Source organism: Salarias fasciatus, chromosome 15, assembly GCF_902148845.1.
Source record: "Salarias fasciatus chromosome 15, fSalaFa1.1, whole genome shotgun sequence".
NCBI lineage: Eukaryota > Metazoa > Chordata > Actinopteri > Blenniiformes > Blenniidae > Salarias > Salarias fasciatus.
Genome location: NC_043759.1, coordinates 13,252,113 through 13,269,332, shown reverse-complemented (window position 1 = coordinate 13,269,332; position 17,220 = coordinate 13,252,113). Strand labels below are relative to the sequence as shown.

Sequence of the window (17,220 nt, the reverse complement as noted above, 5' to 3'; positions counted from 1 at the left end):
ATTCCTTTCTTTGTTTCTCTTCTCCTTCTCAGATCAGCTACAGCGGCGTGCGTTCGTTTGACCCCTCGGTGCCCCTGCAGCGGCCGGGACTCCCCGTGTCTCTGCCTTCAAATGCGACCCACCACGTGTTTTCCCAGCTCCACCCAGGCGTCACGTACCAGCTGTCTATACGAGCCTCCACCTCCAAAGGGTTCGGACCTGGAACCACACTCAACGTGACCACTAACATTTCAGGTACTCAATATTTCTAATCCGTATTCAGTTTTCAGATGTCACAGTGTGACCGTGGTTAGCACTGCTGCGTCACAGATCATAGTTTAACCAAAAGGTACATGTTTGAGTAGTTTGTGCATTAAAATTATTCAAAAAAAAAAAAAAAAAATGCAAGGAGGCATATGTGAGAGTATCTGTCTCTCTGTGATGAATAGATGTTTATATTTAATTTCATTGTAAAGATAGTACGGCCGCACTGACGCTGACTCATGCGCTCTCCTCAGCCCCGACAATAGATGAGTATGATGGATCAGAAGCTTTTCTGAATGAAACCGCAACCACCATCACCGTCCTGCTGAAACCTGCACAGGCCAAAGGAGCTCCGATAAGGTACTTCAGCCTGTTCCAGTAAACACTTGTAAAAGGGATCAAACAGACTGAAAATAGGATTTTTTTTTTTCACATTTCATTTTTTGGGACTATTGCAATCACCGGAATTGATAGCTACAGTCCAGGAAATTGCTGTATTCATGCTTTAAATTGTTACACTGTACCTTCATTTTTAATTTTGTTTTAAGCATCACAGTTCAGAGCTAAATTATTAAAATGATGCTGTATTGTTTCTCCTTTTTTCTGATAGTCAATACTAGAAGTAGCTAGTCTGCCTCCGTTTGGATCTCGACCTGAGTAATGGTTTCATTCTGTGATTACACTGGCGAAAGAATAGAACCAGAGGAGATGACTGTGCTCGTTTCTCGACAGTGCGTACCAGATTGTGGTGGAGGAAGTGAATCCTCAGCGGACTCGCCGTCAAGCTTCCTCTGACTGTTACGAGGTGATTATCAATCTGCTCCGCATATAATTAACAACTCACTGCTCTATAACATATTCTGTTTGTGCATTTGTTTTTTTAGTAAGCATATCAAGGAATTTATTCCATAAATCAGTCATTTTACATTATAATTCTACTATTAGGCTCTTGAGGATACATTTTTAAATGTTTAAAGCAGTCTTTTATTTGCTGATAATCCTCTGTTTACTGAATGTTTTGCATTTGTCAACCACATTTAGAAGTACATAGTATTTAATGTAAATAAACGGTCTCCCTCAGGTCCCAGTTTCCTACCACAGTGCATCCAGCGGTGGATCCCCGTATTATTACGCTGCCCAGCTGTCACCCAGCAACCTGCCCGAGCCGCTCCCCTTCACTGTGGGAGACAACAAGACATATCAGGCAAGCTTTTCTTTTTCTTCTTTTTTTTTTTTTTTTTTATATCTGAACACTTTTAGTCTGTAGTGCTACAAAAATCTGAGTTAAAAGATAAACCTATCAAATAGAAATTACTGAAAGCCTAATGCAGAAATCTGTACAACGTATTCACTAGATATTGGTTATACACCTGCCAAGGACTTATAATCTAAACAATTAGGTTGATTAGTATTTTTCTCAATATTTAATTCAATTAAAGGCTGTTCTATTTAAACAGCGCCAATGACAACACAGCCATCTGATGGCTGCTACCCAGAAAAACCAAACAATCCCAGATGAACAAGCAAAAGTTAGAGTGGAGAGACAAAATGTCCAAACTCAGGTGGAAACTGTTGTGCTGTTCAGGATACTGAGAGAGGGACAGAGGCAGAAAGCAACAAAGCTTCAATACATTTGATCAGGGTGAGATTCACCAACTTCCTGCAGGATGGTACAGAGACGGCAGAGCTTTAACTACAAGAGAGAAACACGCCATGTTGGTGACATTTAATGGTAGCATCGAAATTTATGGAGTGAGAAGAGATGTAAAGCTCAGTGAAATAAAGAAGGTTCTCCAGCACCCTAAACGTAAAGCAGCTTAACTAGAAAATGGTCCAGCATGACCCGAATCTGCCTGAACTCAGAGCTTTATCGAAGAGCAAAATCTTGAACCTAATCTTAAAAATCGAAGTGAAACCGAGAGCCTGATAACTGACAACTGTGACTCCAGACATATCTTGACTTAAGTTGAATCTGGGATTATTACCTGACGATCTCTATGTTCTGTGTCACATGAAGCTTACCTGATATCTCCTTCTTTTCTTTAGGGCTTCTGGAATCCTCCGCTGGCCCCAAGGAAGAACTACAACATCTACCTTCAAGCTGTTAGCAGCACGGAGAGGGTAAATAATATATTCACATTATTTATACATTATGTACACAGTGCGCCTTCACCTGCTGGCTGCTATTAGAAAACATGTACGCATTCTGAAGCGAGCACTCGACTGAACTCACCAGTTTACCCTTTAACGTAGCATTTCTGTGATGATTGACATTTAACATAACAAAGTCCCGCTCTCTCCTGTTGTACTGAGGTTTTGTAAGACTAAGGTTTATTCTTTCTTTCTTTATTTTTTAACAGGAAACTAAGACGCAGTGTCTGAGGCTGGCTGCTAAACGTAAGTACCAACTGTCACCACAAACTCAACCTCCCCGTCAATAAAAGCACAAATTAGTGCTGAAACTACGCATTGTTAGGTTAAAGTTCCTCCTAAGAGTGTGTGTGTGTGCGCATTCATTTGTCTCTTCAAGTTGGATAAAGTGAGCATTCAAGATGACAAGATGGCTTAATATATTCTTTCAATAAAGCAAATGTTAAAAAAATATATGTATTTTTATATTTAATTGGCTTCAGTTTCTAAATTTATTAGCTTCCTCTTCAAAATAGACACAATTTAACAAAGCAAGCCAAACACACACTGTACACATGAATCCATGTGATCAATCCTTCCCTCTGCAGCTGGTGTTCAGTCGAGATTTGGTATGTTTGTTGTACAAAGAGCATTAAAAATAACAATATAGCATTTGTATATATTAAAGGGAGAAAGTACAGCCATGCATTATGCATTTGTGTGTGCTTTATGTGAGTCTACATGTCAGGTTTTTCCCAGCAGCCATATGTTGATAGATTATCAGGCGGGTTTTAAATGGTGCCCAGTTAATCCCTGCACATCCAAACACACACACACACACGCACACACACACACACACACACACACGAGAGTGCACATTCACTGTTTTGAGGAAAGATTTTTTAGAAATGCGGCTGATGGATCAGAGCTTAGTTCTGTGGAGTAAAAACAAGGATAAACAGAAAAAGACATTATCATGTTTTCAATGAAATTGACAGTCCCTCGTTGTTGTTTGGCTTTAAAGGACGGCGACGGCATTTGAGTGTTTAGTAGGTTAATAATGGAGATGGAGGGAGGGACGAACGGAGGTGAAAAGTTGAAGGAAAATCGAACGTGAACTCAGCCATTGTGCTTATTTCTGGCTTTGAATGTTTTTGGCTGAAGTGCAACAAAAACTCCGTGAATGTGAACTGGGAAGAGCGGGAGGGATGAACTGATTCACAGAAAGCCTTTGTTTCAAGTCAAAATGTAGTTTTTCATGGGTAATGATTCAATAATGATGCCTTTTTTTCTCTCTCTGACGTGCAGTCGTTAATTACGGAAACCGATTATTGCTTTTTACGAACAAGAATTATAATTTTTGTAAATTCTAAAACTTAAACCGAAGTAGAATACCAAAATATGTGATAGTAAGTCAAATATCAGTCTACTCTTCAAGTAATAAATAGCTTGAAATTGTTTTGGCATCATGGTGATCAACAGTAGATGTTTGTAGCATTTTGAAAAGTTGACTTTACTACCGTTTTAAAACTTGATTTTCTACATTTAATTTCATTTCACAGAATTAACATAGGCTACACACTGCAGCTAGATAGTGTATTTTAAAAGAAACTGTACTCGTGAATTAAATCACAGTGTCAGTCGACTGTCGGGTTGAATGAGCCGTGGCAGTATTGACAAACCTCGCCGTGATAACAGAGGAATAACTCAGCCTCGTGGTGTCGTATAAACACTCTTCTGATGCCCTAATGAATGATAGCCGCTCCGTTTGATGAATTTCCAAGACTTTTCAGATCTAATATTCTTCCATTCACTTAAACGCGTGGCGTAGATACAGCAGTTGAAGGAGGTTGAAGTCATTTTCACACAATGTGGTAAACAGTGGCTGAAAGCTGTCCTTGTGAGCCATCTCACATCCAATGCTCTCCGGGTGTTATTGCAGTAAAGAGGTTAAGTTAGAGTCTAATGCTTCCCTGCCCTTGGTTGCTTTGACCTTGAAGTGCAAAAGGATCATAAAATTACACAATAAAAGCGACATCATTTTGAGGCCAGTCGGCCCTAATGATTGTGGAATGAATCATTATGGCTGATTAATCTGAGATGATTAAGTATTTGTATAAAGAGCCATCAAAGGACGGGCGCTGAAAAGGACATCAGGCTCTGCGGTGTGTGGCACCGCTCCAAAGACCAGCCTGAGAAGGAGCATAATTGTTTTTTCAACCAATATTTTCTCTACCTCTCCGAGTGCGCGCGTTAATAAAGCCTCACTGATAAAAGTGTTTCACATTTCTTCCCATGAGGTGGAGCAGGTCAGGGTGAGTGTGTAGTCATGTGAGGAGCTGATCCTGCTGGAGTGCAGATCAAAGCGCTGGCCCGGGCCCTCCAGTTCCTTAAAAGTGTCATGTTTCCACACTAGAATTATCCAGAATATGGGAGAGTAGGGGCTTTCTTGGCTCATCATATTTTAGGAGGAGCTGATGGTTTGAGGTACTACAGGAAGCGGCCGCTGCGCTCAAAAGCCGCCATTCCAACATGTCCGCCTCTCTGACCCCCGGAGCCGAAAGACTGTAGAAAGGATTTTAGATGTTTTAGAGAAATAAGTGAGACGCACGCACACAAACGGACAAAGAGGTCAGACGATCGTCTCGTCCTTCATCTCGCCGCCTCTCTCCGTGCATGTGAGTGCGTGTGTGTGTATGTGTGTGTGTGTGCACTGAAGCGTGCGTCCGGGAGGGAGGATTAAGTGGTGTTGGTCCTCTTGGGTCATCTGGGGTCTTGTGTATTGTCATTTCTGCCGCGGGGTGTTGTGCACGGTTCGTGTGTGTGTGAGCTTTAGGTGTTTGTGTGTGTAAATTGTGAACGTTAGTGTACTGACCTGGATCATTTTTGGAGACATTAAGAGCTGCTGCTGGCATTAGGAGGTCAGACGGAGAATCCTTTTAAGACTCTTGTTTTGTTTCCTTGTGTTTTTCGGTGTCATTTTGATGTTTTAACCTAGAGTAATAAAAAAGAAAGTTTCTGAGGAACATGCTAAACCTCCTAGTTTTTAAGAAATGAATGGAAATATTTAACCTCTTGGCCCTTTGTAATACTCAAACAATAACATATCTATTTGTTAAAACATTCCCTGAATGGATAATTGCCTTTACATACCAATGTGAGTGTGTGTGGTTGTCTTTTAGTGTGTATTTTTCCCTGTGATGGAATGATGACCTGTCTATACTGTAGGCTGCCTTTACCTTTTAGTAAATCTGGTGTTCTCCACTGAAAATAGATTAAAAAAAAAAATCTCTTTCAATATGTTTGTCAAAAGATTACAGAGCCAAACTAGCCATGTGGAAGTAGATGCAATAAAGAGTAATCTCCACCTTCTTCTTCGTCTCTTTTCAACTGACTCTGAGTTTTGTGATTCTGTTATATTGTTACATAATGACACTGTGTTAGATGATGGTGTCAAAAATAATGTGGTAAAAACATTTCCAACAAAACATTATGCTTAAGTCATAAATATTGAGACAGCTAAAGTGAGGGAGGGGCAGATTATGTTTATCTTGTTGATATTCCGCTTTAGAAGTGGATTATTGTTTGATAGATGTATTGCATTATGTTGAGTTTTGTGCATATTTCTTTGAGTTGGATTATTTGGATTATCATAATACACGATAATGTTCTTACGCTGCGGTCTGAACTATTCTGGTGTTATGAGATCACATCGCTAAGTCGAGCTCGGCAGCCTGAAAGCAGATGCCCTCCTCCTCTCTATTGACTCCGCGATGTGCGCGGTTTAAACCGCTCGGCAGCGCAGCGAACATGACTGGAGAGTTATAGACCCGACTGAAGAAATCAGGGAGTTCGGTCAATTCTCTGAAGTCATCAGGAGCAGAAATGAGTTTGACTGTGAGTAATATACGGTGACATTGCTGCAGAGACACTGGACAGCTACAGTCAAATTGCAATTTAAAAGCATTTCCCAATGAGAGTGTGAAGCACAAGATAACCTGCAATCTACTGGAGAGACCAGCAGCAGACACACACAATTGATTATTTCTTTTCATGTGCCCGTTCCCTTCGATGTCTGTTTATTTTTTAATGCTTTCTTTAGTCTGGCTGCAGCAGGAGATTTCGAGTAGTAAATGTGAAGATATAAGTTCACGAAGACGTTTTAATATGCATTGAATGCCTTCAACTCAATTGAGCCGAGAGAGATTTCTACAGTTTGTTGTACAGCACCTGCTGAAAATTCTTCATATAAGATAAAAGTTGGAGCCACTTTCGTCTTCCTTCAATATTACACCATAGCCATTTTAATGAGATGTGCTGTTGATCCCAATCATTCAACCCACAAGACAAATAACTGCCTCAAACAAAACCTGGGCCTACATTTGCTTCCTGCATAGTTGCCATGGAATTTGAACTGCAGTTTTCTGGCTTTTCTTTGCAGTGAATATTTAAAGAATTGATATTTACCTGATCTTTCACTCTGGGATGATTAAACCTTCCACTTTAAACGGCTTGTCTGGATTTGTTTCAGTGTCGTGCTCACCGCTCTCCTGACGTAGGGGCGTTTCGCCAAGGCACCCACGAAGAAGACAAGCATTATTTTATTCTTTTTCCTGAGGCTGTTAAAACAGCACTTTTTTCAGCCTGAGCATGGAGTCTCGGCGGTTACATAAGATGCTTACTAAAAAGTAGACGTCAGTATTTTGAGTATTTGTTTGGATGTGAATAGGACTGCAAGTGCTGAATAATCAAAGCTCCTGTACATGTTGAATGACTTCATTGTGGTGAACTGGTTATACTGCTATTGCTTTATAGTAAAAATATCTGCTTCAAAGTCAAGTGGGGGGTATTTCTAGATTAGATTGGATTTGTATTTGTTATAACAGGGAAATGTACTGACTGTCCATCCGGCTCTATGAACACAAAAGTGTTAAAGGAGGCAAAAAAGTTCACAAAAAATGACAAAAGAGAAACACAAACAATTCAAAAGCAAACAGCAAAAGGTAAAATGTTACAGAAATGATACAGAAGAAGCACAAACAGGCTAAATTGACAGACCCGTGGAATAAACAGTGCAAAATGCAGCAAGTGTGTGAACATTTTGGGTGCGTTCCTCATGTAAGCACAGAGTTTCTCAAGGTAGTTTCCTCCCATAGTTCAAGCCCATGCATTTAAGGGTTATTGGTCACTCTAAATTATCTGTAGATGTGGATGTGAGTGTGTGTGTGTGTTTGTCATGTGATGTGCAAGATGTACATCAGCTTGAGTTGGCTCCATCCATCGGTTTTCTCCCTTCAGAAAAGGTCTGTTCTGCAAAGAGAGGGCTCGGTTTAGCACATGATTATGTATCTGCTCTTTGCTCAAAAGATCACTCATCTGTTAGAAAACTTGGAAAATTGCGTTTCCTTCAGACTATTTTGAATTATTGATTTCAGGTCAATGGGCTTCGTCCTAATTTGTTTTCTCATTTTACACAGAACTTCAGTTTCTCACAGCAAAAAATCTTGCTTGTGGATAGAAAGTACATTCAGTAGAAACAGCTATTTTACATGCCTTACTCCGGAGTAGCAGTAGCTTTGAAAAAAATAAAAAAAGATAAATAAAAAGTAAACAAAAAGTCAGCGTCTGTCCAGCAGCAGTGGCCACATAATGAACCATACAAGTGCCACAAGCAAAGTCAAGCTCACAAAGCTTTTAGTTTCTAAGTGAGTGAGTGATATTTCACAGGAGTGAGGGGCACTTTTTCCACCTCTTTTCTCCAGCAAACATTAGCGCCAAAAAGCTCCAAAAAACCCTCTGAAACATAAAGGTGAGCTGCAAAAAAATAAATAAACAAATAAATAAAAACGTTCAACATATTTTGTTTGTCTTCCAAAGCCGTGTGGCATTCTCCCTGTTCCCACTGCTGCCTGATTTCTAATTAATGCTTGTAAAATGTCTCTTTATGTTTTAATAGTTGTTTTATTTTGTCACATCCACATTAGTCTTCAAATAAAATCAATTATAACATTCATTTTGTCCATTTCCAGTATCACAAAACACGCCGTCGTACAGAGTTAAAGTGTGTATGTTGGAGTCTTTGTCCTTGATTTGATTCTCTTGGATTTCCAGGAGCTACGGAGGAGCCAGAAGTGGTCCCGGACCCGGCCAAGCAGACCGACCGGGTGGTGAAAATCGCCGGGATCAGTGCGGGCGTCCTCGTGTTCATACTGCTGGTGCTGGTCGCCATCCTGCTGGTCAAGAAGAGGTGAGTGACAGCCGTTAGCCTCCCGGAGCGGCTCAGACGCGGAATTTAATAACAAGTGCAAATGCCACACAGCCAATACTGGATGTGAGCGGCGAACGCATGCAGGCGCAAGAACAAGAAGACTCAAACGTGCTTTTAAATCCATCCTCCTGTTGTGTGTTGATCCAGTACTTACCGTAGTAACACCATCTTCCATCCATCCACCATAAACGTTGATCTCCCCCCAGAACCAATATGACTGCTTCCTAAAGTGTGTTTTTAACTGATGAGCAGAGGCAAAGTCAGAAAAAGCTGCCTGAAAGTTGTGTGACTTTGTGCAGGAGAGAGTAGAGATGATGCCTTTTTTTTAAATCAAACTTAGGTGAGCACCAACAGTCAATACCTGACTTATGTGAGAGCTTGAAAAAAGAATTCAGCGGGACTTTCCAGGGAATATCTTTTAAATAACTGCGAGGCTGAAGTGAGAATGCCTCCATGCATTGGTTATTTTCATTATCTTTACATTAATATGCCCACCAGAGGCAGGTGACGCAGTGTGCTGGAAAGTAAAAGTAGAAGACAAAAAACTGCTTTGCAAAAGCAAAGAAGCAGCTGAAATGATTGTGTATAATATGCACACGCAATTAGGTTGTTTTTTTTGTAATTGATATTGATGAAATAAGTGATTTGCTCTGAATCTGTCCTGTAAGAAACACATCGGAACAGTGTGAGGAGAAACAGCTCTGGCCTGTATTGTGCTAAATTGGTGCAGAGCTCCACCATGTGGTGCTCAAACACAACTACAACATGACAACAATCACCAGCACCTCCGTCTTTCGAGTTATTTGAAATAGATCAAGGCAGGAGTGCAGAGATGGCTCGTCCAGATTGGGTTTATCTTCCTAATGTTATTCTAGTATATCAAGAAAGAATCATGCAAATAAATTTAATTTTTTTTTTAATCACAAGTTGATTGGAAGAAGATTTCCTGTGTTTCACATTTAGAACCAGAAAAATGTGTACATCCAAGCCGATTCTTACATGCTTCCGTCTCTGCTGTCTCTGCAGATATACACCAAATTAGGGGACATAAAGCAGCTCAAAATTATCCCTGTATTGATCAACTTTCATTTAAAGTCGAAAGATTTTATGAAGTAACATGTTTTCTATGTTTGAATTCTGCCCACGTTTCAGTTTGCACTTTAGATTCGCTTGAGACGAGCGCTGTTCATCAGGCAAAAGACAAAAAACAGCAACAATCTAAAAATTATTCAAGAAAGGAGAGCTTGGTACGCTAAATGAGGCTTTAAGGCTCAGTGCATGACAGGAGCGACAGCATGCAAGGTAAAAGACATTCAACATCGCGAGACGAACTGGCAAAGCCGAAGACGCAACGTGACACAGCGAAGAGCCGCCGGCCTCCACCTGACAGCACTCAGAGCGGCTCGGAGAACACGAGAGCCAGATGGGCTTCAGGAACAAGAGGAGTCAGTAACAGAAGAGCCACAGGCACGAGAGGAAACATGAACAAAAAACAAACATGTTAAAAGCCCGGAGTAACGTTCAACCACTGAATGTGCCACACTAACACAGAAACATTGGTTTACTGACGGACTGGCAGGGTTTTTTATTGAAAATAAAAAAAAATAGGTAAAGGAATTAACATAAGCATCAGAAATCCAGAACAAAACCTTTTTTCATCTTGACCCAAAACTAATTGAATACCACACAAAAAGTAAGAATTTAATTGAAATACATTCAATAAATGTCACTAAGTCAGAGTATTGATTTTATGATAGACATAAACAGTAAACCAGATATCTATACAATAAAGCATTGTGTAACGTAAAAGAAGTAATGTAAGAAATATATAAGGTCATGTAAAAGGTATGCAAAGATATATATATATAATACAGTAATGTGTATTTAATTAAAATCATGTCTTTCAATATAGAAATACAGAAGGTTTTTTTTTTTTTTTAATGACATTTGGACATTGTTAAAATTCAACATTCACTAAATAGAAATGCTTGGCTGCATGTGACAAAACATTCCCATGTTTTAGTAACATCAGTTCAGTTTGAAAAATGAGCTTGATCTGTTTTTTGTTTTCTCTTTTAACTCACTGACAGCTTAATATCTTGCACCTACACGCGTCTCCACTTTAAAGAAATTAATTAATGAATAATTCTGAGAAAGCATCCTCTGATTTCCTCTGAACTCTGAAACATTGCATCTTGCCAGCGGCACCGGGAAAAGAGTCCTCCAATTACAACCAATCACCATCTCACCCAGAAAAGCAAAAACAATTAGAAGATATTAAATTACAGTCAGTAATGAACTCTTGAGAACTCTTGCAGCCCCTGACCTCCATATTTTTATTCTAATCTGCATAATGAATTTCCATGAGACAGCAGTCAAGCCGCAGCTTCACAGTGAAAGTCTAATCGACCATGATTACAAGGCAAACTGAGCTCAAAGTGTGGAGTCGAGGCTGTGTTTGAGATCTCCTGCAGTAACTCCGCTGCTTATCTTCCTAATATCCCACTGTATTTTGCGAGTGTGTGTGTGTGTGTGTGTGTGTGTGCGCGCGCTCACTCAGTGGCCTGACTGCCGTTACACGTTCAACACTATCTGTCCCCCGAGTGTTTGGTCTCCTTGACTGGGATTGAATTTAGTGTCTGGTGTCACTGCTCTGCTGAACGGCAGCATCTGTGAAGCTCAACTTCAAATAATGCATTTAGACAGTAATCGATTACAAGCACATGTAACTTATATTGATACCAATAGGTGAAACTGATCCTAAGACAGCGCCCTCTGAAAACACATGGATTTGGCGTGATGTTGAAGCACACATATACATTCTGTCCTCAGTCGATGAGCTTTTGTGCCAGTTCCTCCCGTACTCCTCATCCTCGCTGACATCCAAAGTATCTGCAGCATTTTGAAGCCTTTCAGCAGCTCATTAGCAACATGCAGCACCGGTAGCTGGATTCTTCTCCCTCCAGTGCGATCACCATGTCACCGTTTATTGTACAAACCTGACGTCTGGCTGACTCAGTCACGTGTCTACAGATCCCATCCAGTGTGTTCCTGTTGTTTCCTCCCTGTGCAGAACTCAGTAGATAAGATTTTAACTGTACTTCATCAGCTTGGGCAGTTTCACTGGTGATTTTATTGTTATTGTTATGCATAAAATACCACATATTTTAGCTGCTAAGCATTATGTTCAAAATGTTACTTCATAAAACGTCGTAAAGCACTGATCAACCCAAGACAACCGTAAGATTTTAGCGTTGACAAGGGACGTAGTGGCAGTTCACACATTTGTTTTTGTAAAGAATCAAAGCAGGAGGTAGTTTTCTCTTCCATGAAGGTTTCTGGGGAGATCAATCTTCATTGTCATCAAACCTTTTGCAACTTTGAACAATACTGCATCTTTAAAATGGAGGGACGTGATGACATTGCAAAGACATCCTGCTGGCTTCGCAGGAAGCCAGCCGCTTGGCGTTTTCAGACTGGATAGCTTTGTGTCAGTTTTGGAGCGAATCGTTAACATTCATAGGAGTGAGTGACAGAAAAAGGTCATTAACTGATTAGGGCTAATTCTCTAATCAGGTCACAGCAAACGTAGCTTCATAATACTGCATGGATATTATAAAAGGACGTGACAGAGAGAGACTGCATGTTGAGTTTGATAGTTTCTTGTTTTTTCTAGTTGCCATTCAGGTTTTGTTGTATTAATTATTTAGCCTTACCTTGAGTTTTGACTTTTTCCAAACAAACATGGCCCGTAGATGCTATGGCACCCCTCCTTGCATGACCCTCTAGCTTTAGCAATCAAAGGGTGTTTTTTTTTTTTTTTTGTTTTGATTTTTTTTTTCTGTTTATGTTATTACTGGTCTAGAGAGGACAGTATTGTCCTAATTTGCATATTCCCTTGTGTCTCACTCTTTGCTTTCTGATTGGCTCACAACCCCAGGAGGACCTACTATTCATACTCTTATTACCTGTAAGTAAACAACCAACAAACGATCAGCTCACCCAGCTGCTGCTATCTTACTGGGCGAATTCCTAGTGGCTAGTTGTTGTTATTTTTAAAGATGCAGTATACTTTTTTCAAGACAAAACACATTTTCAGCTCTGATCAACCAGCCAAAGCCATCATCATTGACACCTCGCCAGGGTGGGGGTCAGTTCACTTTCATGTCAGTCGATTCAGGATGTTAATGAGCTCCTTGTTGACATTTTACTTTTGTTTCTTTTATTTTTGAAACCTTACGGTAACTGGTTTTCAATAAGAAGTGGTCTCCTATCTAAAATGAAAAGATAAGTGATGAATCACTGGCGTTGCTGGAGTTTTTTTTTGTTATTTTTGTAAAGGACTGAACTGATAGTGAATTGACTTCAGCCCTGGTGTCCTCTACATGCTCCAAAGTTGCTCTGAAGCAGGCTTATGGAGGCCAAAGTTGGCCTCCAAACAGAACAAAGCGGGCCAAAGTGGGACGCCTGAGCGTGTTATTTGAAAAAAGAATGCTGCACTTGTGACTTGTAGCTCTTTGTGTGCATGTAGTCATGTGATCATCCATCCGCCAGTCAAGTCACAGGTATCATGGTGAAACTCTCCTATCGGTGGATCTGAACCAGAAGGGTTTTTTTTTTTTTTCCTTTTTTTTTTTTCCTTTTGTGGGGCGTCCGGTCTCATGTCTGTAGTTTCTCACCGTGGTTTCCTTCTGCTGTGGGTGTTTCTCCTGCTGTGACCGAGACGGATTCTCCACCGGGAATCTGCAGCGAGTTGAAACAGAGAGGAAACCTTTTAAGTGTTCACTCTACACCTGGTAGCTTTTTTATTTTTAATTTCAGTGTCAGTCTTGAGGGCCTCTTCCCTGCCAACACAGAGCTAACAAAACAAACAAACAATGAAGAAAATCTCAGATGTCAGATAATCATTGAAATTTGGCATGATGGTTGCTAATTGATATAAATCTATATCAACAGAAAACACTTACTAAAGTATATCATATGCATAATTTAATAGTTATGTCCTGATCTCAAAACAGGGGTGTCAAACCTATTTTTGTCCCAGGACCTTATTTTCATCTTAAATTGTCCAGACTAGCAAAATGAGAGCATAATAAAGTCCACTTCAAATGATTTCTTCTGGTTTATTGTGAAGAATTGAGAGTAAATTATGAAAAAAGTCACAACATTCAGATATTTTCAGACAAAATTATTCAGATTCACTGTTATACCATTTTAAGGTATGCTTCAGTACAAAAAGCAATGCAACCATTTGTAGCTCATACTCTTGCTTTTAATTTCTTTGCATCCAAATGTGCAAAAAAATGACGCACATTTTTAATTAATTAACTTGAAGATGCATCTTTGATCTCTCGGTTCTGTCCACTACTCTCACTAAAAACAGTGCAATCTGCGATGAATAGATACCAGAGAGCAGTTACCAGTTTCTAACAACTGCTCACCAGCAGTGTTGACACTATGCAAGTCATCCTGTGCTTCGCCATGTTTGACACCCCTGCAGTAAAAAAAAAAAAAAAACGGGAAAAAAACAGTGTGAAGAAAACTCATAATATCCTCTCGAGGGCCCAGCTTCACTTCTCTTTTTCTCTCTGTTCATCGCTTTAGTTCCTCAGCATTTAAAATGCTGGTGTACAGCACAGACACACAGTGTGTGGTGGCTCCTCTATTTTTTTTCTTGTTTCTATGTTTAATGGCGGGATAATCAATATCTCACAAATACAAGCAGCTGCACTTGGTTAATGTTATGTGTCTACTGAGTGTGAGTGTGTGTGTGTGTGTGTGTGTGTGGTTGTAGAGGTGGAGTTGGTGTATATTGGGGGTCAAGAGGTAAAATGTGCATAAAACTAGCATGCTTTCTGTCTCTTTACTGAGATGAAATCAGAGCTGTACATTGCATCAGTTTGGCAACAATTTGCAGGCGCATTTAATCAATGCAAAACACCAGATGTCCTCTTTTGCAGCTGCAGCCTCGAATCATTCATTTACTCTTTGAATTTGCGTTTGAGATCAAATTGCACTGAAAGTTTGTAATTAGCCTCAGACTGCAGAGAGACGGCAACGGAGCTGTGGTCCTAACTGATGCACATCTACGGCTCTGGGTTATACGACGGTCCTGCACGCTTCGTCATGCTCGGCATAACAAGTCCTCATGAGATATTTTCCCTGCAGCTTTATGGATTGAACACAGTGAGAGTTTAACCTGAACCAGATACTCTGATCTTTTCATTTCGAGCTGGGACTTTTCTGCACTGGGCACTAATCTAATAAACAAAAACTTGGCTATTTTTTTTTTTTTCTGGCTTTTGCTTTTGTTAAAAACAGAAGCAAAAAAAGAAGAAGAAGACAGACTTCAGGTGTCGCCAAAATGTGCCCCACTTTCTCATAACAGTGGACTATTCATGATATGACCTTCAGTCCTTCCTCTTATTCAGTGGTAACTGTTTGATTTCCCCTGAGCTTCAGTGGCTTTTAAATCATTCTCAAACTTTTTTAATCAAGGTTTTTTTCTTTCTTTTATTTTTGCTGTCAGATGAAAACTGAATACTTCATTCTGTTTTTTTTTACTGGTTTATTAAAAGATACATTCTCCCTCACAGTCAAACATGAGTATCTGTGGCGATACTGTCATGTTTCAGAGAACCAAGGTTAATTTTTTGTAACCTCATAATATATACTTTTTATTCATTTTGATCAGCCAAGAAAATGTATAAAATCACCCATCTGACAGGTCTTTTGTTCAGAAGCTGAAGCTGGTTTTCCTCTCGGTTAGAGGGTTTTTCCCCCCTTGGTTTGTACTAAAAGCTGTTTCCCCTTGGCTCCTATAGCGGGTTAAATGCTGCCATTTAAAAACAAGCCTCTCCTATACCTTCCTTGCTTGTTCTCTTATCTTTTTTCCTCTCCCTTCCTTTCTGTTTTTCACCCTTTTTTCTTCCTAGCTTCAAAACTCAAAGTCAGCGGCCAGCGGTCCTCAGCCCCAAAAAAAAAAAAAAAAAAATCCAATTTCTATTAAAAAATTAGGCTGCACTCAAAAAACAAAATAAAACAAATTGAGCTCTTTGAGGCTGGGGTCTGCAGGCTAGTTGATGCCTGCCGACTCGTTCATGCGATGCGTGACTGTGTCTGTTTCTGCCCCCCCGACAGGAAGCTGGCTAAAAAACGTAAAGACGCTATCGGGACGACCCGGCAGGAAATGACGCACATGGTGAATGCTATGGACCGCAGCTATGCCGACCAGAGCACCCTGCACGGGGAGGACCCCATGGCCGTCACCTTCATGGACTCCCACAACTACAACAACAGATGTACGTTCAGAAACTTAATAACAGAAGTGAAGAAACTTTCCCAAATGAGAACTCAGACAGATCTTTTCGATTTCTGCTACTTCATTCTGACATTTGTAGACTGGTTCACATCTATTTTCTCCTCTTCCTACAGTAATTCACTTTCTCTTTTGTGGACGCATTGTTGCTAAGTGTCTTTTACTAACAGCCGAGCTTCAGTTAATAAGCCTCGCTTAATGTTTTTTTTTTATTGCAGTTAAGTAATGTTAAAAGAAATGACTCACTGGGGTGTAAAGGTTAAAAACCTTAATAAATAATTCAGCTATAGTGGGTGTGGAAAAATTAAACAAAACCCTGCAACATCCAAAGACAACAGATCACACTCGTGCTATTTGGAGGTGTGCAAATGTTAAAGCCACAATTACTGCTTGAATATCATGGATTTTCCATTATTCCTTAGTCTTTAGGAGCATTTAAATTGTTATTCCTCACCATGTTTCCTCCTGCAGTGCCCAACGACCCTCTGGTTCCCACTGCTGTGTTAGGTGAGACTTCTGGTGTGGTTCGATTTGTCAGATTTATCACCGACATAAACCCCGTAGTGCTCACCCATCATGACCATATAGCTCCTGTGCCTGTGGCCCCCGACTTGTGTGTCCCTGTGCGTCATTCCATCAGCCCCACGTGTGCGTAGCTGTGGCTGCTGGACAAATTAAAAGTCTCATGATATTTATTTGCTTCATGTTTTTTGTTATTTTTGAAACGTCTGGTCTTTTCCTTCTGGATGTTTAACTCGGTCTCGGTAGTATTCCCACAAATACAGAAAATATCAAAGCAAACCTAAAGAAGCATGATGAAACAGAGTACTTGAGGACTGTAAATTGTGTGTTCTGTTTTTAATAGTCTTTGCCACCTTTTGCCAACTCTGCATAAAAGATGTCTGGTATAAAAAAAAAAAAAAAACCTCCGACAGCCAAGTGTTTCGTCTCCCTGTGCTTTCCCGAGGTTCAGTCACTCTCAATCCCAGCCACAGTATCTGCTTCCCACTGAGAGTTATTGATATTCACAGTAATTACCGTCATTCTCCCTCAGAGACCTCATTATTTCCTCAGTTTGGAGTTGTTTTAAGGCATTCCATTTTCTGTCCCGAAAATGACAGAAATTGAAGCTTAAAAGGAGGAAGACAATTTGTCAGGTTGCCACGACAAAGTGACTGCAGATTAAATCTGTGACAACACTGAACAAGTTAGTGCCTGCAGCCCTGTGTCGCTGGCACAGTTTTTCCTGTGCATTGGATCT

General features: G+C 40.2%; 1 protein-coding gene across 20 annotated transcripts in view; it reads left to right on the top strand.

Annotated features, from left to right (window-relative positions):
* ptprk (protein tyrosine phosphatase receptor type K) overlaps positions 1-17,220 on the top strand; it is a 114,179-nt gene that overhangs the window by 82,856 nt on the left and 14,103 nt on the right. For 13 of the 20 annotated variants that reach the window (XM_030109720.1, XM_030109730.1, XM_030109728.1 and 10 more), the window contains 10 exons: positions 33-234; positions 498-603; positions 976-1,048; positions 1,325-1,447; positions 2,290-2,364; positions 2,604-2,640; positions 8,485-8,620; positions 12,582-12,611; positions 15,782-15,942; positions 16,431-16,466. In XM_030109720.1, the coding sequence (XP_029965580.1) occupies positions 33-234; positions 498-603; positions 976-1,048; positions 1,325-1,447; positions 2,290-2,364; positions 2,604-2,640; positions 8,485-8,620; positions 12,582-12,611; positions 15,782-15,942; positions 16,431-16,466 (979 nt within the window). The remainder of the gene's footprint in view (positions 1-32; positions 235-497; positions 604-975; positions 1,049-1,324; positions 1,448-2,289; positions 2,365-2,603; positions 2,641-8,484; positions 8,621-12,581; positions 12,612-15,781; positions 15,943-16,430; positions 16,467-17,220) is intronic. The other 7 variants (XM_030109735.1, XM_030109731.1, XM_030109722.1 and 4 more) reach the window with 3 other exon arrangements.